Source organism: Oryctolagus cuniculus, chromosome 12 (assembly GCF_964237555.1).
Source record: "Oryctolagus cuniculus chromosome 12, mOryCun1.1, whole genome shotgun sequence".
In the NCBI taxonomy this organism is placed as follows: Eukaryota; Metazoa; Chordata; class Mammalia; order Lagomorpha; family Leporidae; genus Oryctolagus; species Oryctolagus cuniculus.
The window spans coordinates 96,335,332-96,359,576 of NC_091443.1; the positions used below are offsets into that span (position 1 = coordinate 96,335,332).

The following is a 24,245-nucleotide window of genomic DNA, read 5'->3' on the forward strand; positions in this document are numbered from 1 at the left end:
AGAAGGACTGAGGTTAATTCAGATGGGCTCTGTGGGAGCAGACTTAGCCTATGGGGGTGTCCCATAAGGTGATCAGAGGGCAAGAGGAAGTTCCTGTGAGCTTAGAGCATAGTGTGCGGATTACTAGCAATGGTTTATGCTCACGTAGACAGAACAGTTATGAGTTAGGCAGTGTTCAGAGTACTTTACTTTATCATAGATATATTTTTAAAGATTTATTTATTTATTCTAAAGGCAGAGTTACAGAGAGGCAGAGGCAGAGAGAGAAGTCTTCCATCTGCTAGTTCACTCCCCAGATGGCCACAATGGCTGGAGCTGCACTGATCCAGAGCCGGGAGCTTCCTACGGGTTTTCCACACAGGTGCAAGGGCCCAAGGACCTGGGCCATCTTGCACTGCTTTTCCAGACCACAGCAGAGAGCCGGATCAGAAATGGAACAGACAGGACTCGAACTGGTGCCCATGTGGGATGCTGGAGGTTCAGGTGGTGGCCTTATCTGCTGTGGCACAGTGCCAGCCCTATCGTAGGTATCCTTCAGTTTGTTCTATTCTTCCCTTCAGAGCCCATTAAGAGACAGGCTTCTGTGAGGATACTGGTGCCGTTCCATTGAGGTGTCCCAATGTGTTGTTTTAGTAAAGAGCAATCTCAGAGTTGCAGGTAATTCAGTTGTTGCCCTGATCATATAACATCTTTGCATGTATTTGGGGACAGTTCAAAGAAAGACACATTATAAGAATATGGGGAAAGCCACTATAATCCAAAAGTTGTACTTTGGAAAGTTATATTCATTAAATAAAAGTTTAAAAAAAGAATATGGGATAAACATGGGTATTTCAACAAAGTTAATGGAAAATAGAATTCAGATATAAGCAGTATACAGGAGGGCATTTGGCCTATATGTTAGGAGGCCAGTAGAGAAGCCTGCACCCCATATTGGAGTACTTGGTTTTTATATGCATCTCTAACTCCTGAATCCTGACTCCTCTGTTAATACAGAGGGAAAACATTGGTGATGGTTCAAGTAATTGGGTTCCTACCATTCAAGGGGTGAGGCCTGGACTGAATTCCCAGCTCAATGCTGTGGAAATGTTGTGAGCATTTGAGCTGTAAAACAGTGGACAGGAGCTATCTGTCTCTCAAATTCTCAAATAAATTAAGAGTTTATTTTGGAACAAAAATTTTTATGCACCTAAATAGGAGTCATTAATAGGAAAATGTATGTTATGAAAAAATCTCTTCATAGATTTGAATTTTCCCTCCAAACAATCTTTATTTTCATTTTGTTTTTGACAGGCAGAGTGGACAGTGAGAAAGACAGACAGAGAAAGGTCTTCCTTCGCCGTTGGTTCACCATCCAATGGTCGCTGCGGCCGGCACATTGTGGCCGGCGCACCACGCTGATCCGATGGCAGGAGCCAGGTACTCATCCTGGTCTCCCGTGGGGTGCAGGGCCCAAGCACTTGGGCCATCCTCCACTGCACTCCCTGGCCACAGCAGAGAGCTGGCCTGGAAGAGGGGCAGCCAGGACAGAATCCAGCGCCCCGACTGGGACTAGAACCCGGTGTGCCGGCGCCGCAAGGTGGAGGATTAGCCTAGTGAGCTGCGGTACCAGCCTCATTTTTCACATTTTAAAGCACGCTCTCATATGCATATACACAGTTAGGCTTTCCTCCAAAGTGCCGGTTTCTAAAATAATTCTCTGAAGTTGGTGGGTTGGGTTATTTTCTCTGTCACCCCCACTTCTCACCCAGGGTGAGGATTTTTTTTAAGGTTTATTTATTGATTTGAAAGTCAGGGTTACAGAGCAAGAGATGGAGAGACAGATCTTCCATCTGCTGGCCTACTCCCCAGATGACCATAAAGGCCAGGACTGGGCCAAGCTGAAGTCAAGAGCCAGCAGTTTCATCCAGGACTGCCCCATGAGTATCAGGGGCCCAAGTGCTTGGATCATCCTCTGTTGGTTTTCCCAGGTCATTAACAGGGAACTGGATCAGAAGTTGTGCAAAGCCAGCATTGAGGCATAGAGAGTAAAGCAGCCAGCCACCTGTGATGCTGATATCCCATATGGGTGCTGGTTCAAGTCCAAGCTGTTCCACTTCCAATCCAGCTCCCCGCTAATGTACCCAGGAAAGCAGTGGAACATGGCCCAAGTGCTTGGGTCCTTTCACCCATGTGAGAATTGTAGATGAAGCTCCGGTTCCTGGTTATGGGCCTGGCCAAGAAGTGGCCATTGTGCCAGTTGGGGAGTAAACCAGAGGATGGAAGATTTTCTCTCTGCCTCTCTCCCTCTCTGCCTCTCTCCCTCTCTCCCTCTTTCTGTCTGTTCTCCTTTCTCTGTGACGCTTTCAAACAAATAAATATTACAAAAAATAAGAGTTAGAGGAACCAGGACAGGAACTGGCAGTGGCACCCATATGGCAGCTTTACATGATACAACACAACACAGACTCCCAGGGTGAGTTTTAACACAAGTTGTTGGAACAGCATGCTGACTTCCTCTTAGTTCTTGATGGGATCAGCCAGGGTCATTGAAAATACTCGTGTAAACCTGCAGGTACCAAAACCTGGAGTGGAGACATGAACTGCTCCAGGTCACCTCATGTGCCAAGGGTGGCTGTACATTGTCATGAGAGCCCTTCAATTCACAGATGTCTGCTCAAGGGCAGGTGCCTTGGCCTTAGAAGAAGCAAAGGTAAAGATTGCATCTGTCACCAGAAGAAACAGCCACGTCTGTCATAGAGCCCAGAGACTTGACTTCTTGGCATCACCCTTGTCAGGGATTCCTGGGTCACCTTGAACAAGTCACCTAATCTCTTTGAGACCTACTTATGCAGTGCTAAGGAGAGGAGTTTAATGAGGTAGCTGTTGAGGCCAGGATCACAATCAGATCTGGAGATTCTGTAAGTTGCACAGATTCTGGAAGACACAGAGGCAGTCATAAGATATTTTCTTTGGTGTCTCATGAATTAACATAATTAATATCTCTGCTTTCAGAATGAATCAGTAATGTGAACAACAGTTCTTTATTTTTGACAGAGTTAGACAGAGAGAGAGAGTAAGAGAGGTCTTCCTTCCATTGGTTCACCCTCCAAATGGCTGCTGCAGCCGGCACACTGCGCCAAAGTGAAGCCAGGATTCAGGTGCTTCCTCCTGGTCTCCCATGCAGGTGCAGGGGCCCAAGGACTTGGGCCATCCTCCACTGCCTTCCCGGGCCACAGCAAAGAGCTGGACTGGAGGAGGAGCAACCAGGACAGAATCCAGCGTCCCAACTGGGACTAGAACCTAGTGTGCTGGCACCGCAGGCGGAGAATTAGCTAAGTGAGCCATGGCACCGGCCTGAACAACAGTTCTTGATCTCAAATTGGACAAATTTTAACTGATGTAAAAAGGAAGAAAGAGCGCAGATTTGTGCTGTCCAATATGGTAGCCACCAGCCACATGTGAGTATTTAAATATGAAATAACTTCAATAAAATAAAACAAGAAATGCAGATTCTCAGTCACATGGCCACATTTCAGGTGTTCAGGAGCCACCGATGCCTGGTATCTGTTTTACAAGCTTCCTTCTGCCACTCAGCACTGCCCTGGAGCTTTGCCAGGACCAAAGGCTCCCTATCCTTGGAAAAGACTACAGGTGTTTTGGGCCTAGGGGGACTGGGCCCATCTTTGGGGAATGAAAGAATGGATGAAAAATCCCTTGAGGACAAAGCAGTGCAAGAAACCTCTAAGGCAAAGGATGGTTATATTGGTCAAGGGTTTGAGAAATATGGGAAGGCGGGGATGTTGGGAAAAGGATAAAGAAACGTGTGAACCATTCTGTTCCTTTGCTCTTGACTGTTCCTGGAGCTCTGGATCACACAGGACTACAAGAGGGAAGTTCCTTATACAGATTGTTACCCTATGCACAACTGATTCCTACAGTGGGAAAGTACGAGAGGAACAGGGATCTCCTAAGCCCCAAGAAAGGAAGGGCCTTCTCATAACTCAGTGCTGGGGAAAATGGTAGTCCCTTTCACATGTTAAAGAAGGGAAGGTTGTTGCCTAACAGGACAGTGGCAGGAATGGGAAGAAGTCAGGCTGACTTGAAATGAGGAAGAAGGTAGCCACTTTATCTGGAGGCTGGCAACTTAATTACAGATGTGTGCAGTCAAAGCCATCTTATATTTTGAAGCGTAGGCTTCTGTGTACACAGAATCCATGCCAAAGGAGAAGGTTGAGTTCTGCCTTCTTTGCCAGCCTGGCTCGCGGGGGCCAAGCCTGTGAGGAGGCAGATGGGAGTGTAATTTGCCCTTCTGTCTGGAAGCCATCTGTGAAGGGAATCCCCTTTGTCTTCTGAACTGCCTTCCAGGCGCAGCCACGGGGATGACACTGAAGATGAGAGCAGCAAGTTCACTGACAATGTTGAGGAAGAGGCCGCACGTGGAAGAGCCAGCAGCAGTGACATTGGTGCCAGGTTCTGCCATTCCCTTCTGAGATCTGGTGCGTCTGGCAGCTGATGGGGACCTGGAATGACAAAGTAAGTTTTTAAATAAGCCACTTCTCAGTCAGATCTCTGCCCTCCCTGAGCTTCTCAGCCGCCTCTCTAGCCCATATCCTTATTCCACTTTCCCTCGGATCTGCACATAGTTTTACTGCTTCTATTTCTTCCTTCTGCTTCCTGCCCCCTCTCCCCACTTTTGCCCATTTACTCTCTGGAGTTGTGAGTTCCGAGTGAGTTGTCAGTTCAGAAAATTGTTTTAGTCCATCTTATTTCAACACCTGTGAATGTTTCTATGCAGGCACCTGTGAAGTCACTGGGCATACTCTGTGACCCCGACAGACAACAGTTCTTGCTCTCATGAAGGCTGCCTCCTATTACATGAGCGAAACCTGAACAAATAATAAGTTAAGTGCATTATGCTTACAATTTAAAATTCTGATGAGTGTGATTGTTTTGTCCTGTGTTCCCAGGTCCCAGTTTATCATCTACTGACTTAAAACTGGCTGGTGGTAATTCACATAGCTGTAGAACCCACAATAACACGTTTCCTATTGTCATGGTCCTCATTTCTTTTCCATATGGTGTAAGGAAATTTTGCTTTTCTTTCAAAGGCCACCTTGAACACAAGAGGTTCTGAGACTCAGGATGTTTTAAGACCAAGGTTTTTAATTGTGGTGCTGTATCCAAGTAGCTGTGGAGATATAGGCAAGTCTAATCCTTCCTGAGCCTTGATTGTCTTCCTGAAAAATAAGGAAGCTGTTGTAGGTCTGTGAGGTCACTTCATGCTCTGGGGTGTGTCTGAGTCAATTATGGAATAAGATGTCTGTAATAGAGATCAGTAACAACTGTGGTCAAGAGCATACCCAACCCTGATTATGTTTCCTTCAGGAGCATCTCGCTGAACCTTTGGCCTGAGAATGCAGAACAAAAAGAGCATAATAGGAGATGCAGTGCCTGGTGGGTGGGAGATCCAAGAAGACAAAGAGAAGAATGAGGTGACAGTAGATCCTGGGGTCACAAAAGTGGGTCTGAATGAGTGTACCTTCAGGCTGAGTTCGGGAAGGTCCAGAGAAAAGCAAAGAATGTGCACAGCATCATCACCCTCCCTAAATAACAACTGGTACTGAGCAGCAAGGAATGAGATAGTGCCCTTATCCAGAACTCCTTGAGTATCTGAACAAGGAGATCGACAGAAGGAATGCAGCCCTGCTTTGTTCTCCCAAGGAAGACCTATGCCAAGAAGAGGGGATGTGCACAGGAGGCCTTACTCCAGACCCCAGAGCCTTGACCCTGGAACTGCCCTTCCAGCGATGCCCATCAGGTAAATGTGGGCATGGATGGATGGAAACACTTGGAGGTGGGCTGGGGATGCCAGTCATTACCTACACAGTTCTTCCTTTTAGGTCAGGAGATACAAAAGAAAGGTTCCCTTGCACCAAAGCAGTGGTGATACTAATCTTCAGCACATCTTCAGCCTTTAGAAAGGTTTTCACAACATTTTCTCCTGAGTTTTGCAAGTAATGCCCTAGGCAATGGCAACAGGCAATAAAGCCTGATCTATGCCCTGGAAGTGTCCAAGGGAGTGAGGAAAGATGGCCCCAAACCAGACAGTTCCAGTGGGGTGTGACAACTGCTGAGTGTTGGGATGCACTGGTTTTGGATGCAGCCCAGATGAGCAGTGTGTGGTGACATTGCTTCCTTATCCCTGCCACATTTATCACTGCTCAACACATGGATTTTCTCCTCAGACACTCTGAAGGAGTTGTCAGGATTCCCCTACAGAAATGAACTTTGCTGAGGATTTTTCAAAATGGAGAAGGCAGAGGATTTGAGAGGCCACTGGGACAGAATGCCCATGAGATGATGTCTTCTCTTTTCAGCCTCTGAGCACATGGTTACTGAGTGCTCCTACCTAGCTGTTACTGGTGCTGTTATGTGCTGTTGATGCAGAGTTGAATGAAATGTTACCCCAGCTCTCCAGGAGCTCCACCTGGAAAACAAGAAACTGCCAAAAGGCACGGGAAGTGCTGTGACAGACATATGACTTGAGTCCACGGTGGAGGGGGAGTGTTCACCTTGGTGTATGGACACTGATGCAGTTCTTTGAAGTCCTGTTCGACTATTTCTGCTTTTCCAAATATGTAGATTCAACACTATTTAAAGATTTATGTTTTTATTTGACAGAGTATTGGAGATGTAGCGATGGAGGGGAAGAGAGAGAGAGAGATGGAGTTCTTGGTTCCTGGCTTTGGTCTGGTCCAGATGTGGGTGGAAGGGGCCCAAGTACTTGAAGTATCATCCACTGCTCCCCAAGATATTTTGACAGGGATCTGGATCAAAAGCAGAGTGGCCATGACTGGAACAAGGACTCTGATATGGGATGTGGCCTTCCCAAGTTGTTGTTTAACCTGCTGGAAAATGGCATCTGCCCTCCCCCAAAACACTGTTAAATCATAGTAATATGTTAAGAGCATCATGCTTTCAGAATGAAAGAATTTCTTGTTCCACAGCTCCTGTGCCCATCCTTGGTATAGAAGGCCCATGTCACTGTCATACTTGAGATACATGGACCTGTGTGGAAAAGACACAGGACATTGTAGGATTTGAATTCTGGATCTGTCTTTGCTAGTCTGAGTGACCTAGAATAAGCCAGCTTACCTCTCCCTGAGTGTAGGTCTCACCATCAGTAAAAGCAGGCAACTGCACCTAACTTGCAGGGCTGTTGAAAAGCTAAGAAGCACTGCATCTTAAGGCCTGATACAGTGCCAGGGCTGAAAACAGTACAGCTTCAACTTTGCCTCTAGTCATTATTGTCCTTGTGACAAACCTGCCTTCTCCCAAGTATAGAAGTCACTGCAGAATATTCAACATTTTCTTTTTTATAAGATTTAGATTTACTTGAAAGTCACAGTTATGCAGAGAGAGGAGAGGGAGAGAAAGAGATCTTCCATCTGCTGGTTCACTCCTCAGATGGCCACCACGGCCAGAGCTGTGCTGATGCAAATCTGGGCGTTGGGAGCTTCTTCTGGGTCTCCCACGTGGGTGCAGGGACCTGAGCCCTTGGGTCATCTTCAACTGCTTTCCCAGGCCATAATAGAGAGCTGGAGAAGAAGTGGAGCAGACAGGACTCGAACTAGTGCCCATATGGGATGCCAGCACTGCATGCAGAGGCATTACCCACTATGTCACAGTGCTGGCACCATATTCAACTTTTTCTGAAGAAGGTATATTTGTTTTCAGAGGGTGAGGAGCATGATACCCTCAGGACATTGGTTCTCATGGAAAGGCCATGCTCTGTGCATCTGGGCTCAGCACAGGCCACTGCCCTGGGAAAAAGCCCTTGGAAAGCCAGCTAAGGGAGCAAGAAGAGCTCCAGTCAAGTAGAAAATCAGAAATCATCTCTGCTCTGCAAAGGGACATCTTAACATCAGATTTAGAGTGCCAGCGAGGTCATTAGAAACCTCAGGAACCAGGTGTGGTGCCTGTCAGTTACAAATGATTATTTGTTTAGTCTGGAAAGACCCCAGAAGTTGAGTTCTATTGCCTCCTTCATGAGATATTCTGTGATGAGAACAAGGGATGGCTGTGTGGTAGCCCCACACTTTTCTTTCTTTCTTTTTCTTTTTTTAGATTTATTCATTTGTTTGTTTGAAAGTCAGAACTTTAGAATTATTTTTCTAGTTCTGTGAGGAATGTCATTTACATCTTGATGGTATTCAATTGAGTCTGCAAATTGGTTTGAGTAGTATAAATAAGTTAAAAATACCAATTCTCCCAACTATGAACAGTAGTGGTTCTCCATTATTTGTTTCTTCTATAATTTCTTTGATTCAGATTTTCTAATTTTCCTTGTAGAGATCTTTTACATTCTTATTTCAATTTATCCCAAGGTAATTTGTTCTTTTTGAAGTCATTGCTCTTATTATTTTCATATCAAACTTCTACTTGTTGGTTGTTGCTTTCTTATCCTGCAGCTTCACTGAAGTAGTTTGCCTATTCTAACAGTCTTTGATGTAGATGTTAGGCTTTTCTACATAGAGACTCATGTCATCTACAAATGGAGATGTTTTAACTTCTCCTTTCCTATTTGTATGCCTTTTGTTTCTCTTGCACAATTGCTCTGACAGAAACTTCTTGTACTATGTTGGATAAGAGTGGTGACGGTAGACAACCTCATCTGGTTCCAAATCTTAGCTGAGATTTTTCCAACATTTCCATTCGCTATGACATTGACTGTGGGTTTGCCACTTACTACCTTTATTATGTTGAAGTATGTTCCTTCAAAATCAAATTAATTCAGGGCTTTTATTTTGAATGGATATTGAATGTGGCAAATGCTTTTTCATTATCTACTGAGATAATCATATAACTTTAATCTTTTGTTCCATTGAGGTAATATGTGATATGTATGATTTCTGTTTTGAACCATCCTCACATCCCTGGGATGAATCTCACTTGTTTGGCACAGTGATCTTTTTAAATACGGTGCTGTAGTCAGTTTTCTAGCAGTTTATTGAGAATTTTTGCATCTGTGTTCATGAGAGATGTTGGCCTATAGTTTTCATTTTTGTGGTGATGCTTTGTCATTGTCCAGTTTTGAAATAAAGGGAATTCTGACCTCATGGAGAACTTGTTAGGAAGGATTCCCTTGCTCTACATTGCTTTGAATCATTTCAGATAAATTGCTGTTAGTTCATCCTTAAAAGTTTGGTAGTACCTGTTAACCAGGTTAGTAACATCAGTTGTTACTAATACAGTTACAAACATCACAAAATGGATGGAAGAATCTACGTCATTGGAATTAGAAATCCAACACAGTTGTCATGGTACTGGAAACACCTCCACATTTATTTCAAACTTTTTTTTAGTTGTTTTGGAGATTAAATAAAAAGCACACATTTTGTTTTCATTATGTTATTGCTTTCTCTTGATTTTTCAAATTAAGTTTACAAAGGAATTTAAATAGATAGAAGGAAACTTTAAAGTAACCTCATTCATGTATAGAGGAAGAACATACAGATAATAAAAACTCAAAAGGCAGTTCCTCTAAGCCAAATATGCCCAAGGGAGAGAGAATGGGTTGTAGTGAAGCAGAAGGGGAACATAGTTAGGAGATGTATCACTAACCCAAATGAGCGCCTTGGAGTCATCAAAGATGGGATTCTGAGCAGCAGAGTTTTGTTCAGTCTTCGTACTTCCTTAGAAATGATTTACCATCTCTGGCAAGTTAACCTGAAACTTAGCTGATCCACGAGGTTGGAAGACATTAGAATCCAGAGCCTATTGAATGAGTCTAGTGTTATTCTGGACCTTAGGAGAGAAAAGTGGACGATAATATGCTATTGGTAGAATAAAGGGAACGAACAGAATCAACAATGTTTCTAAAAAGAATAAATGACAATGAGAATTGAGTTTTAGGAAAGAAAAAAGGGTATAGTATCTTGGTACACTGGGGTTGTTCTCTGAAACACCTTCATCCCAAACCATATTCCCTTCCATATCATCCTCCCTGTATTCATTTCAAACTATGACCCCTAAACCTCCATAATCTCATTTTTAGTTCTAAGCTCTAATAAGATGTATGAATTGAAAGATATTTCATATTCTCATTCAGTGACAAAACCTTATAGAAGAGGCGAGAGACTATGCATTGTCTTTATTTACCTGCATTATGAGAATGTTCACATATTTCCTTGCCGACATTATGTGTTTGGCTAAATGTTCTGGCTCTGATGCAGTGAAGTACAAGTACTGCATGGCTTATGTGGTATTTACATCCTATTGCCTTGCTAAAGACCAAGAAGATCTGTCTTTGAAAATACATTTGACTTTCATAATTTCAGATACAACATTGTGGCCGTGAAGCTTTACACGTATGTATATGGTAAGTAGAGAGAGGTGCATTGCATGTAGAAGGTGAACATTTCACTTAGGATCTGTGCTCTAAGGTGTCTGTTTCCAATTCTTACATGTGACCAGCAGACATAGTGTGGTGCTGTGTCTTATTCTATTTGATATTTGAGTGTGGAGGGCATGAAATCTTGCTCAGACGTTCCCTTCTGTAGTTCAATGCTGATCTCCTACCTTGAGAAAACCTGGTCTCCAGACTGCGGGACTTCAGTTAATACAAAGATGAAGCCATAGACTGTTTTCATCTGCCAATGTCATGCCCTGTGGATGAATGTGTGTCACTTGAACCTCAGGGAAATTCCAGACTGGATGTGTACAATTTTAGCATGCCCCAGACCCCACACAGAAGTGGTGACATGAGTGTCTCAGATATGTTGGCCTATATAGTAGCCAAGACCCCAAGATTACAGTGGTGTTCTTAGCAGAAAGGAATGTCACACACCAGGCAAGAGCCTTAGAGAGAATCACGGATATTAAATAGCAGATCAAATTACATCAGTCAAAGACCCTAATCTCATACTTCTCTTGGACATCTCAAAGAATCTGAAATCCTCGATGCTAGGAGTTGTGTTGCATATAGGAAAGAAAGCTTGCAGATGCCTCCATATTTTGGTCCTAGTAGCCCATGAGGCACATATATGCCCTGGAAAATGATGCTGTAATAAGTGCTGCTCCCTTTATTCACTGGCCACTCTGCCAGAACCAGAGAATATGTTCATTTAAATATGGCCAGAGGAGTCATTTCCTGTCCCTCTTCTTTGGGACATTGTACTTTCATGATCATCTCAAGGATTGTGATGAAAGTGAAATGTTGTCATTTGTACAGTGCTTTGCCAAATGCTGGGTATAAATTCACCAAGAAGTTATCACTGTTACTTTGTTTTTATTAACACTACCCTAAATCCACCCCTGTACAATGTAAAGTAGGACATGTAATCTTGTGATGCTTTAGTTTATGATTTTTTAAGATTAAGAATTTGATGAATAATTATTTCTGCCATAGAATATGAAGATCAGAGACAGCTGAAAATGAATTTCTTCATACCTTTGATTCATCTCAGAAACTGATATCTTACACATTAGAGTGGGAAGATGCTGAGGGGTTCAGGACCAGCCTCATTAGTGGAATTCAGCTACCATTCAATAGGACTTAGCCAATAAGAAAATTTATCAGGCAATGTTACATAAAAACTGCAGATGGATCCTGTTCAATATGTAGATAAACTGAATGCAAATATGAAAAGAATACCATCAGATTTGCAAGTTTTCCCACATGGATGTTCACTGTGTATTGGGGGGAGGTTCACATCAACTATTTGTGTCAGTTGATATCTTGAAAAGGCTCTTGTGGGGCTCGAATGAAACCCGTAAGTGTCAAGTGTAAAGTGTCCATCAAGTGATGGTGAAACAGGGCAGGCCCACTTAGAGGAAGACACTGAGGATGTAAGGGCATCTAACTGGCTTTCAGTTGAATGAAATGCCCATGTGCTGCCCCTGTCAGGGCAAAGCCAGCACAACCCTTGAGTGCAACAGAAAGTCTACTGAGATGGGATACAAAACATTTAAAAGTGAACCCTTGGCTTAGTGTTTTGCTGTGCTTTTGTTCCTAACAGATTATTGGGTCTAAGAAGCTGAAGAGTCTGAGAAGAACATCATGGCAGTTTATAATTCAACATCTCTCAGTGGTGGAAAAGCCTTGTGGTCTCTTTTGACATAAAGAAAAGTTGGAGTGACTTTATGACAACCCTTAAAGTAAAAATTGTTAGGATATGAGTCCTGCCTTAATCTTTTAGAACAGAGGAATGAGAAATATGCTTAGACGCTTTTGGGAAAAGGTAGGACTATGGTTTCAGCCAGGGGTACACAACTGTGGAGGCTGTGTTGAGTGGGTGGTCCCCTTAAGACGTTAAGAGGTGGTCCCCTTAAGACTTTCAGAGGTGGTCCCCTTAAGACTTTAAAAGGACCAATCAGGCTTGTGCATCAGCCAGGTGGCCTAGGCAACTGGAAGGCAGTGGCTCCCAAGATTCCATGATACCCACCGTGTTTTGATTCTGTGACAGTAACTGCCAAGTTACCTGGAAGTGAAGCCCTACTTCTCTCACTCTGTCAGATGTTGAGCAATAAGCAGGAGCTTATGCTCTGAGCTCTGGCACCTGACTGAATCGAGAATAAAGGTGTTAAAGTGTTGTGGGGTGTTTCCTAACAGTAAGTTGGGAGGTACAGTTATCCTCATCTATCAGTCCTACTGAAAGAGGTTTCATTTTCTTTAACTCCTCTTTTTCTTGGGTGTCTTCTTCCTAGTCCCTGGATATACTCATTTTGCTACAAGCATCGATATGGCACTGACTCTCGGTCCCTCACTTGACGTGAGGGTAGAAACCAGTGAGCAATTAAGCTCTCAACTGGCAAAGAGCCAACGAGAATCAAAAGAACTGAAGGAGAAGCTTCGTAGAGCTGAGACTAAGGCCTACCTCCTGGCAAAGCACCTGCGGGACCACAGTAAGTTCGTTCTTTTTCCCTGTGTTTAATGTTTTATTTCTAAAAAAGAAATACAAATAAAATAGAGAAATTTGTTAATATAGATTGAATGGGAGGCACAGCATTATTCATGTTCCCATTCCACAATAAGTTCTATAGGTTCAGTGTCACCGAAATGATGAGTATTTGATGTCACCTCTTGGAGAAATGACCTGTTTGCTAACCTTGATCCTTCTCTTCTCTCTACCAAATAAGTTACATAGCTACCATGCTCTGAGAAGGATTAGCGTTAGTAGTTGCAGCATCAGTTGGTTGTGCAGGAATAACTGAAGCACAAGTTCAGCCAATTTTCCACGTTTTCACTGAGCTGTAGGGTGGGAATTCTGACACTGTCCCGCTCCAGCTGAGTCACTTTGCCAAGTCCCTTCAGGTGCATTTGAACTCTTCTTCGCTCATTTGCTGCCAATGTAGTATTTTCTCAAATGTTATTTTAAATCTTTATCCAATAAATTGGTGGGAATTATATACTACTATAGCTTTGGTGTTTCTATGACTACTTTAGAGTTACTTAACATAAGTGAAGATGAGCATCTTTTGATTTGATTATTGTATATAACTCCTGTCTATTCTCTGGCTGGATTATGGTCCACTTATTCTTTATTTCTTGAACTGTTTATTAAGTAGAGCCATTAAGCCTTTGGCAGTAGTATAAATGAAAAATACATTATCTGGGGCCAGCGCTGTGGCATAGCAGGTAAAGCCACCACCTGCAGGTGTTGGTTTGAATCTGGCTGCTCCACTTCTGATCCAGCTCTCTGCTATGGCCTGGGAAAGTAGTCTAAGATGGCCCAAGAGCTTGGACCCCTGCGCCTGTGTGGGAGACCTGGGGGAAGAACCTAGCTCCTGGCCTCAGGTTGGCACAGCTCCAGCCATTGTGGCCATTTGTGGAGTGAGCCAGTAGATGGAAGACTTAGCTCTCTCTCCCTGCCTCTGAATCTCTATAACTCTGCCTTTCAAATAAATGAGTAAATCTTTAAAAAAAAGTTAACTGAAAAAATAAGAAATAAAACATTAATATTTTTAAAAAAAGAAGGGATTAGAAAAAATTCCCTGAGGGGCCGGCACTGTAGTATAGTGGGTAAAGCCACCGCCTGCAGTGCCGGCATCCCCTATGGGTGCCGATTCAAGACCTGGCTGCTCCACTTCCAATCCAGCTCTCTGCTGTGGCCTGGGAAAGCAGTAGAAGACGGTCCAAGGCCTTGGGCCCCTGCACCCATGTGGGAGACCCGGAAGAGGCTCCTGGCTCCTGGCTTTGGATCGGCCAAAGATTGAAAGACCTCTCTCTCTGTCTATTTGCTTTTCCTTCTCTCTGTGTAACTCTGGCTTTCCAAAAAAATATATAAAGCTTTTTTTTTAAATCCCTGAACAAATATAAATAAAATGGAGATTATAAGTGTCCTGTCCCTGGGAGCTAAAGAAACAAAGAGGAGGAAATTCACACCAAGAGCTTGATGGTGTAGCTCCACTTCCTGACAGACAGTGACCTTAGCAGCCCGCTCACCTTTCCACTGAGGCAGGTGTATGTGTGTGCGTGTCTTTCCTCAGATTGTGAAGAGTATGAAGATCTAATTGAATCAATGCTGAGGGAGAAGCCGCACTTCCTGGAGGGGCAGCTGGCAGAGGAGCTGCTACCTGCGGAGAATCTCAAGTAAGGGGGCTCTCTCGGGTGGGCAGGTGGAAAGGTGAATGCATCTCTCAAGTGGGGCAGCTCAGCTGGGGAACCAAGAACTGATGTGGCCAGGAGAAGGGCAGGGATTTACATGGTGGGCTGACCCCTCAGATTTATAAAGCAGGCAGACAACAGAGAAATCACCAAATTGTAGGCTGCAGTGGATATTTAGAACCTCTTTTTGACTTGAAAAACGAGGCACTTATTGACTTGAAATTCACATACAAAATTGAAGAACGTGAACCACACAGAGAAGTTTTGTATCCACATAGTGCTGTGGATCCCCTCCTCATTAACTGTGTCTCCATCACCTCCTGACCGTGGATGCTGTCTTAGATTCTCCCTGTCAGTCGTTATTTCTGCTGAAAGCCATTGTGCCTGGCATGTTTCTGTGTCTACCTTTGTGACCACTCGCTGCACACTGCATTTTAATAAGGAAAGGTCTGTGGCTGGAGTGAGGAACTTAAGGAACATGTTGGTGAGGGAGCTGAGGAAGAACCTTGGTGTTGTTTAGAGAACCAAAAAGTCAGCCCAGTGTCTAGTAATCTCGCAAGGTCTGTCTCTCTACTAAAGAGGAATCTCTTGCTCCATCTTTTCCTCTTCCCTACTGTGGGCATTTTCCCACACAGGCAGTGATGCTGCTTAGAGGGCCCTGTGAGCACATTCTCACCAAATCTCTGCAGAGACACAGAACACACCATGGGGCCGTTCCCACCTTGACATCTTCTCTCCTGTCACACCTTAGGAAATGTGGTGTTCAAATTCAAGAGCAGGCCCAAGAGCTGACCCAATTACAGCGGAAGTTACAGGAAGGGAGAGCTCTTTCTCAGCTCATTCATCAAAATCTCCAGGCCCTCCTCACCCAGCAGGACCCTGACAGCTGCCAGAGCCGGCAACTACTCACTGAGCTGCTCAAGCTGACAGAGCACCTTGTTGCCAAACTCAGCACAGGTAAGGTGGCCAAGGCTCTGAGACTTAAGATGGTCTCAAGTTGGCATCCGACTCCACACTTCTTCAAAGAACATTTACCAACAGTCTGTAGGTTTGTGTAAACAATTCTGTAAATAGTTCTCTAAACATTTGCGGCCATTTTTGGTCAGGGTACTTGTGTAGGAACAAAGAGTGGGAAATGCAGAGCTTTGAAGGTCCCAGGGCTGCAGAGATCTCCTCCTCCCTGATGCAATTGGCCTTGGAGCAGGAGGCCGCATCCTCTAGCTTTCTTTTTTCATGCTTGGATTTCCATTTTATTTCCATTGAAATACACTTACCTTTTTATAAAGATTGATTTTTTATTTTATAGGCAGAGTTACAGGGATGGGCGGGGGAGAGAGAAATTTACTGTTGAATTGATAGTATATACAGACTTTTCTAAACCCAGATCTGGGATTTTCTTTTTTTTTTTTCCCAGAGAAACCTTTTGTGGAACGGGAATAGGAGAGGGAGAAGGTGGGGTGGGAGCTTCAGTGAGGCTCCTGATGCTTCCTTCACCAGGGAGGCAGCCATGCACGGTGTCAGAGGTCTTTGCTCCCTAGCAGGGCAGGCAACCGTTTGCCAGAGCACATGTCCTGCCCATGTGTCTCTATCCCTGTGACTCAATCTCAAGCTCTATCACCGCCAGAGAAGGTGGGGTGGAGGGTGGGTATGGAGGGAAGAGTTACTGTATTCCCTCCAGTTTCAAAACACCGGAGAGAGGATGTGACTGGAGGCAGCTTGTGAGAGGGAACAAAAGCCACAGTGCAAGAGTGGAAAGTCTCGGCTGCTCCCCAGCGTGTTTTCACACACGTGTGACAGATCTTTTGTGGATTTCAATCTCCTTGTCTGTAGAGTGTCAAATAATCTCTTTCACAGTAGAAGTAACACTATGGCCATCTCCTGTGGGATATTCACACCCTGGTAACACTCCCTGACAGCCACAGCCCCCTGCATTTTGCAGCTACCTCTGGATTTCAGCCTAGCAAACCATGTGGCCTTTCTCTTCCCTGATGAAGTTGACTGAGCTCCCGAGTTCTCTAGAACACTATGCCATGCCCTCAGTGTTCCATCTTGGGCATTAGGTCTGACTGGAGCCACTAATGCCCTACACTCTCTGGGTGGCCCCAGAGATCCTGGTGGACCAGAGGCTCTGTAGAACTCATACTTCCACCCAGTAGCAGTACACAGAGTTCACTGTCCATTCAGTCTCCAAGACAATGAAGAGCAAATTCGCATTTGGCTGTTCTCAACCCAACAGCCAGGTAGCCTATTGCTGGAGCTGATGTTGTTGGGGGCCAGATGATCTTAGGGTTTCCAGAAAATGAGGCCACGGGAGATGTGGGTAACATCCTGTTTCAATGGAGAGAATGGGATCACCTGGCTCCAAGGGCATATGATCAGGCCGGGATGGTGGCCTGGAGACACACTGTAGCCTCTGAGGCTGTTGCCAAAGTCCCAGATGTCTCTCATGGAAAAGTAGAAGTCCTGGTGGTGGTAGCTGTGGCGTTGGACCATTTCCTGAAGGTGTCCTTCCTTATCTGACTTGATTTACAGTCAACCAGACATCTGGGAACCAGGAGGAGCCTTACGTGGACTCTCCCCATACCAGGTAGGTCTGCCAGCCCTGTGGACTTTGACTTTGCAGGGATCCCTGAAGTGTCACAGTAGATCCTGGGAGAGACAAAACAGGCTGAGGGAGCCATGGCACTCCCACAGGACCATGTCCTCCTGTCTCAGAAGACAATATTGCATCTTGTCGTGGAGTTGCCCAAAGGGGTTCGCATGGCCTCTTCCACTCACTGCCCAAGAGATAGTCTTAGGGTTGACTCAGACCAAGTGGCCTTTATGTGGAATTCTGGAAGTCACCACAGTTTCCCTGGCTCACAAGAGGAGAGGGCCACTCTCTGGACTACATTCAATTTCTGTCCATGCAAGGGCATTCCATCTGTGGGTGGCACAAAAAGTGATCCATTGAGATCCCAGAGCCAGCCATCAGAAGGCAGAGGGAGCAGTCTGAGGAGTGGGGGTGAGAGAGCCAGAGTGCTGGGGTACAAGAACTCCTCGGCAGGTGTATCTGTCATCATCGAGATATCTGGGGAGTTGATGCCTGACTGGGTCTCAGGGGTGACCCACAGCTTCAGTGAGGCTCCTGGTGCTTCCTTCACTGGGGAGGCAGCCATGCAGGGTGTCAGAGGTCTTTGCTCCCTAGCAGGGCAGGCAACTGTTTGCCAGAGGACATGTCCTGCCCATGTGTCTCTATCCCTGTGACTCAGTCTTCAGCTTGTCACCGCCAGTCCTTTCAGAGTCACCTTGTGACCAGGGAGTGGGACACCTGCTGGGGCCCGTTTTACCTCTAGCCACAGATGCACTGTTACTGCTTTGGAGGGCGGGCATGAGTTGGTGCTACTCACGTCCCATGTTTGTAAATGTGCCTTATCTCCACACTCCAGCAGGCCAAGTCTCAGGCTGGCCCAGCTGGAGCTTCTCAATGGCCTGCCTAAACCCAGAGTGGGACCCTGGTGGAGGTGGCTTACGATGAGATCTGTGCCAGTGTCTGGAACCTCCAGCAAGAAGAATGCTTCTTCAGGGAAGCCGGCCTTGGCAGTGAGTACTTCTGGGGCAAGGTGATGCTTCGAGCCCCAGGGTTCTCCCCAGTACACAGCCACAGGTCTGCCTTGCAGCCACCAGCCCTAGCTGAGTAACAAGAGCCTGTGTGCTGGAGCAGGGCCCATGGCTTCATGGTAGGAAACACCAGATTACACAGCATGAACACATGAGGAATTTGGGGATCTAAGCATAGTATAGCAACTAGAGTTGGAGTCATGTGGTTGCCCAGAAACACCCCATGAGATAATACCGCCTCATGCCCACAGCAGTGTATCTGACCAGCCAGAGGCTTGTCAGCACAATGAGTCTGGCTAAAAACGATGGATGAGACTAAGAGCCTTCAGCAGCAATCTCTTCACAAACTGCTGAAACTTTGTAACTGCTACCAGTTCTGGAAGAATACAGGAGAGTAGGAAAAGATAAAGAGGAGCACAGGGCCCAAATGAAATGAACCCAAAAAGCAGAGGGTATGAAAAACACCAATGGTCACTGAGGTCAAGACTGTGGTGAGGCAGTTAGAAATCGAGTTGAATTGATTGTCCATAACAAACCACGAGAAAAAGAAAACCCAAGACATCCCAGTGTGGAGCTGACACTTCCCAACAAAATAGCAGAGGTCAGATGAATTGACACCCAGTTAATAAAAAATATGCTGAAAAAAAAAAGCAACAGATATCACTACTCACAACTTTTAGTACCTTTGAGTGATACTGCAGAGATATCTCTATGCAGATATGAAGCCGTAACACTTCTCCCAATGACCACAGCATTCAGGGAAGCCTTGCCATTCGAAACACCTAGGGGTCCTGTGTGTTTCACCAACCCAGCGACTGACAGGGTAGGCAGGGAGAGTCAAGTATCCCACCTACCCTAACATTAGAATTGTGCTTGTCAGGGCTGAATGTTGCTTGTTGGCAGCACGGGGCAAAGATGGGCGCAAAAAAGACACTAAGCTGGGGTATACAGCGCAATAGAGATCCTGAAATGTAGTGGGTGATGGGCGGTCCGAAGACTACCCTGGCAGGCAAGCAAAGCCACTATCTGGACTAGGCGCCAGTCTAAACGCCAGCTTCTGAGCCACCAAGACAACCACCCTGAGGTATGTACACATCTTGGCCTGTGCGTGGGTAAGCCTAGTCCTCAGTGGGGCCTTCCCTGTCTCATTCGATTTGCAGTCGGCCCAACGGCTCTGGATCGGGAGCGGCCTTCCCTAGGTCCTGCCCTGCCCAGGTAGGTCTCCCGACCCCGTGAAGGCCCCGCCCCGGGGCTGGGATCCCGGCAGACTTCCCCGCTATCCCGGGAGGCCCAGGGCTGGGCCGCGTGGTGCCCGCACACCCACTGCCACCCTCGGCCCCGTGTGTCTATGGGCCCGGTGGCAGCACGGCCTCCAAGCGTGCGAGTGACACGGAGGTGGCTGTGGCCTGCCCCCACCCCTGGGGAGGCCGTCCCGGGATCCCTGCGCACCCAGTGGCCCCGTAGGACGTCCTGCGGTCCGGGTGGCTGTCCCGCTTTCCACACGGAGGCTGACCGGAGTCTGGCCCGCAGTCACGACCCAACCACATCACTCAGCCTTCGCTGGGCGGCACGGGGACGGACGGGTCCTCGGGGAATCCTGGGCCACTCCACAGAGGCTGCGGAGGCAGACTGTGGTGGGGGAGGGGTTCTGACGGTGGCCAGAGGGCTGTGCCACCTCGACAAGCCAGGTGCATTGGTGGTGCCAGGTGCGGCCTGGGCAGTCGATGCGTGCCGCAGAGCTCCTGTGAGGGTCCTGGAGTGCTTTGGGCGGGGTCAGAGCTCTGGGGTCCGAGTCCATTGTCTGCCCGGCCCCGGCCCGGCCGTGCCTGCGGCTCAGTCCGCGGCTCTCTCCAGCAACCCCTGCAGAGCTGAGAGCTGGCCCCTGGCGGGGGACGAGGACCGCCTCTGGGGCCCACGTGCCCATAGCCACGCAGGCACTGGCTTCCCTGGGCCGGCAGGCAGGGCCCGGGGCTCGACCACCTGCCGCGTTGGTGACCCTGCTGTGGTTTTCCTTCCCACCCCAGCGGGCCCGAACTCAAGCTGCCCCGGCTGGGGCAGTTCCCTGTCCCATGTGCAGCCATCGCGGGACCCCGTTGGCCGTGTCCTGCGGCCGGGCACGTGGCCGTGGCTTACTTCCAGGTCTGTGACAGTGCCTGGGGCCTCCGGCGGGAGGAATGCCACATCTTCCAGACCATAGACATGTTCGGTGAGTCCTCCCGGGGCAAGGTGTCCCCGCTGAGCCACTGGGGCTCATCCCTGGACAGCGCCAGTGTTCCTTCGCGGAGCCAGCCGCGAGGCTGAGTCCCGGGGCACAGGGCCACCTGAAGCGGGGGGGCGGGTGGAGGGGAGGGGCCGGCACACAGGGCCCGGGTCTTGTGAGACCCCATGGGTGGTGGGTGTGAAGCATATCCACGTTCACTGCGGTGTCCGGGTCGGGCCTGCCTCTGGGGTGTGGGTCACACTGTTTGGCCCCGCCTGACACGCAGCCTGCCAGGTCCCGCAGGGCACGTGGTTGCGGCCCCAGAGGCTATTCCAGGGCAGGGCCAGCGCCAGCGCCCGCAAGCCTGCGCGCTTCAGGCTGGCTAGGAAGAGGGGGCCACGCCAGCAGCCTTCAGCCTGCTTCCTTGCCAACCCGCAGACAGCCCCTGAAAGCCGCAGCTCCCAGCTGTGGCAAGCAGACAAGTGGTCCCTGGCTTTCGCATCAGCTGGCGGAGCGCCGCGCGCCAGAGCGCTCTGGAACGCTCTGCGTGCCCTGGGTGTTCCGTGTGCCGGGGGGAGGCCTGAGTCGCCGGCCTGGACGCCTCTCCCAGCGACCACAGCATTCTGTCTGGGAAGCCCGGCAGTTGAGAGACCCAGGGGTCCTGTGGGTGTTGGAGGGGTGGGGCCGGCACACAGGGCCCAAGTCTTGTGAGATCCCATGGGTGGTGGGTGTGAAGCATATCCATGTTCACTGTGGTTTCTGGCTTGGGACGGTCCCCTGAGTTGGGACACAGTGTTTGGCCCTGAGACACAGCCTGCCAGGCAGGATATTCTAGGGCAATTGCCTGTAAGCCTGCAAGCTTCAGGCAGGCTAGGAAGCGGGGTCCACACCAGCAGCCTTCCACCTGCTTGCTACACAACCTACAGACACCCCCTGAAATCCACAGCTCCCAGCTGTCGCATGTTCCTGAGGCTTTGGCCATTATGGTGAGTACTCCCATGGAAAGGTACTCCTTTGAGCCTCACAGTGTCTCTCTAGTTCATAGCCATGTGTCCACCCTGCTGCCACTTGTCCTGAATCTGTATGGGAGAATGTGATGGGCTGAAGCAAGGCACCGTGCTCAATGGTGTGAGTCCCCAGCTTGTAGCATCTGGAGTATCTCTCTGGTCAGTTCGGGTCTGCTGGTTGGTTCAGCCCCTGGACTTTGAGTTTTACCTGTATCCCCTGAGATCTCCACCATGAGTTCATTTCATGTCATGTCATCCTAAGCACCTCCTCCATTGAGAGTTGTGGAGTTGTGAGGCCCAAGGCCTCTCCTGTGTGACATTCATGCGTTGGTGTCTCTCACTTGGTTGATTCCTTGATTCTTAGGTCTTGCCTGGCTCCACTTGACTGTGCTCTCAGGTCATGGTACCCAAGGCAGGTGGAGCAACATCACACTGGCCTCTGGGCCTCCCACCGGTGAGGCACCAGTGAGGTACCTGTCTGGACTGTGGTGTAGGAGCAAAGGACATATGTGCCAATTGCTGTCTCCCTTGAGATTCATGCCCTGGTTGGCACTCCCTTCTGGCCATGGTCCCAGGTGTCCTCATCCACCTCTGGCTCCTAGAAATCCCTGAAGTAAACCACGTGGATGAGTAAGTTCATGAGTCCTCTAGAAAGCTTACCCAATCGTCAAGTGTTCCACCACCCACCACCAGGCTCTGTGTTTAAACCCTCGGCCTGAGAGGGCCTGCTGATGTATAAGGTTTCTGGGTGGCTCCAGAAGTCCCAGTGGACCAGAGGCTCTATAGACTTGATGGCTCTGTTCAGTGGCAGTACACACACACAAAATGGTGTGTCACCGGCACCTGAACACCGGGTGGGAGAGGATTGGATTTCAGCCTTTCCTCCCGGAGGTCATTTAACTACTGGTGGTTGTGACATGGGCGAGTGGGGGGTTCTTAAGGTAGTCTAAGGGTTTGCACACACCCGGGACAGAGTAAGTGTACGTGATATCCTGCCAAAACACAGAGAAACCAAGAGAGTGGGATCCCCTGGCTCCCAGGAAGGTAGACTAGCTGGTGTCTTTATGGTTTACCCTTTTGTGGTCCTTATTGTGGTAAAACAGGTTAAGCCACCACCTGCAACACTGGCATCCCATTGGGTATCAGTTTGTGTCCCAGCTGCTTCAACTTCAACTAATGGCCTCTCTCTCTCTCTCTCTCTAACTCTGCATTTCAAATAATAAATAAATAAATAAATCTTTAAAAAACAAAAAAACTGGCTGGCGCCACGGCTCAATAGGCTAATCCTCTGCTGTGGCGCCAGCACACCAGGTTCTAGTCCCAGTCAGAGCGCCAGATTCTGTCCCGGTTGCTCCTCTTCCTGTCCAGCTCTCTTGCTGTGGCCCGGGAGTGCAGTGGAGGATGGCCCAAGTGCTTGGGCCCTGCATCTGCGTGGGAGACCAGGAGAAGCACCTGGCTCCTGGTTTCGGATCAGCGCGGTGCACTGGCCGCAGCACGCCGGCCGCAACGGCCATTGAGGGGTGAACCAACGGAAAAGGAAGACCTTTCTCTCTGTCTCTCTCACTGTCCACTCTGCCTGTCAAAAAACAAACAAACAAAAAACTTACCTTTTTTTTGCCTCCCTTGATACTCCTGAGTCAGACACTCACTCTCCCAATGCATGTAAATTTACCTGTAGCATTCCAGTCAGATACTGTGTGACACAGTTACTTGTACTGGGATCTTAATGTGCCTTTTACTGTCTGATTTTTATTTGTAGTGTACCAGATGTACGAAGAGAAGGTAGCAGGTTATCTTGGTCCTAACAAACCCAAGTAAGTCTCCAACTTCTGTTACTGCTTACTTTGTTTCAACACTTGGGGAATCTAACTCCAGGGAGAAAACAGCATGTGTTGGGGTGACTCACCGTTACCCCTTAAGCCCATAGCCGAATGTTTGTAGGAACAAAGTTATTCCTTATCATGTGAGCGACCTGCAAGTTTCCATTGTTTTCCCCACTCTCTCCCTTGGATTAACTACAGAGCCTGCGCAGGTCAACCAGCCTACTCAGGGAGTTTGGTCAGTCCTGGCCACTACCCTGCCATACTCAAGGCAGGGTGATCCCTTTCTGCCCTCAGCTTGTTGCCCATGTGTATTTTTGCCTTCCACTGATAACACAAAATGAGATGGGACCTGACCTCATCAGATGGTGGGCAACAGGCTGGGGTGAGAAACCTGGGGTGCTAAAGCACCTCCTCAGCAGGTGCATCTTTGTGACTGAAGCCTGCACACTTCATGCCTTCATTGTTTTCTCACATGACCAGTAGTAGGTTCTGTTTGGCTCATTAGTATCAGTGGAGAGGGTGCCAATGGTGGGTGGCACAGCCTTTTTCCTGAGTAGCTCACTGCCCCTGTCCCTCAGTCTCGGGCTCTGTCTGCACTCCCACTGTGAGGCTTCAGCTTGATCAAGCAGTGAGCCACTGGTGGATGGGCTCCCTTTCCTTTGGTGACAGAACCTTTGCCCTGCTGTTTAAGCCAGGAAGGTCGTGGGAAGATTGCTCCTTTTGTTAATTTCTTATTCCCTTCTGCACCTCCAGGGTCTGTCTGAAGCTGCCCAAACCAGAACAGCCTGAGTTCCTGCTCAGCCCAGTGGCATGTCCATATCCATCTTTAACCATGCCATCACTTGTGGATTGCACCTGCCGCACTGCTGGCAGTGACTGGGGTCGTGTGCAGGTGCCACACTTCTGCCTGTTTGTTTCTGCTAGTGAGTATTCCCAAGGAAATTTGGCCAAGTTCATAATGATCTCCCTGTGTGAAAACAGGACATGTACCCTACACAGTTCTCCCCTTGCCATTCAGTGTAGTT

General features: G+C 47.8%; 2 protein-coding genes and 1 long non-coding RNA gene across 30 annotated transcripts in view; 2 read left to right on the forward strand and 1 right to left on the reverse strand.

Moving 5' to 3' along the window:
- Positions 1 to 18,211, forward strand: part of LOC103346987 (putative neuroblastoma breakpoint family member 5) — a 344,943-nt gene extending 326,732 nt beyond the window's left edge. For 12 of the 22 annotated variants that reach the window (XM_070054481.1, XM_070054482.1, XM_070054478.1 and 9 more), the window contains 10 exons: positions 4,348 to 4,515; positions 4,778 to 5,184; positions 5,368 to 5,474; positions 5,708 to 5,800; positions 10,323 to 10,363; positions 12,691 to 12,888; positions 14,473 to 14,575; positions 15,342 to 15,547; positions 17,123 to 17,177; positions 18,019 to 18,211. In XM_070054481.1, the coding sequence (XP_069910582.1) occupies positions 5,425 to 5,474; positions 5,708 to 5,800; positions 10,323 to 10,363; positions 12,691 to 12,888; positions 14,473 to 14,575; positions 15,342 to 15,547; positions 17,123 to 17,177; positions 18,019 to 18,196 (924 nt within the window). In that variant the 5' untranslated portion in view covers positions 4,348 to 4,515; positions 4,778 to 5,184; positions 5,368 to 5,424 and the 3' untranslated portion in view covers positions 18,197 to 18,211. Of the gene's footprint in view, positions 1 to 365; positions 528 to 3,225; positions 3,441 to 4,347; positions 4,516 to 4,777; positions 5,475 to 5,703; positions 5,801 to 10,322; positions 10,364 to 12,690; positions 12,889 to 14,472; positions 14,576 to 15,341; positions 15,548 to 17,122; positions 17,178 to 18,018 lie in introns of those variants that run through there. The other 10 variants (XM_070054491.1, XM_070054492.1, XM_070054486.1 and 7 more) reach the window with 9 other exon arrangements.
- Positions 1 to 24,245, reverse strand: part of LOC103346435 (neuroblastoma breakpoint family member 4) — a 1,612,367-nt gene that overhangs the window by 819,822 nt on the left and 768,300 nt on the right. The window lies entirely within an intron of this gene.
- The window catches only part of LOC103346986 (neuroblastoma breakpoint family member 4), a 320,087-nt gene that overhangs the window by 285,164 nt on the left and 10,678 nt on the right, over positions 1 to 24,245 (forward strand). For 6 of the 7 annotated variants that reach the window (XM_070054421.1, XM_070054427.1, XM_070054425.1 and 3 more), the window contains 5 exons: positions 19,351 to 19,405; positions 20,215 to 20,396; positions 21,762 to 21,851; positions 23,157 to 23,211; positions 23,974 to 24,143. In XM_070054421.1, coding sequence (XP_069910522.1) covers positions 19,351 to 19,405; positions 20,215 to 20,396; positions 21,762 to 21,851; positions 23,157 to 23,211; positions 23,974 to 24,143 — 552 coding nt within the window. The remainder of the gene's footprint in view (positions 1 to 19,350; positions 19,406 to 20,214; positions 20,397 to 21,761; positions 21,852 to 23,156; positions 23,212 to 23,973; positions 24,144 to 24,245) is intronic. The other variant, XM_070054424.1, reaches the window with a different exon arrangement.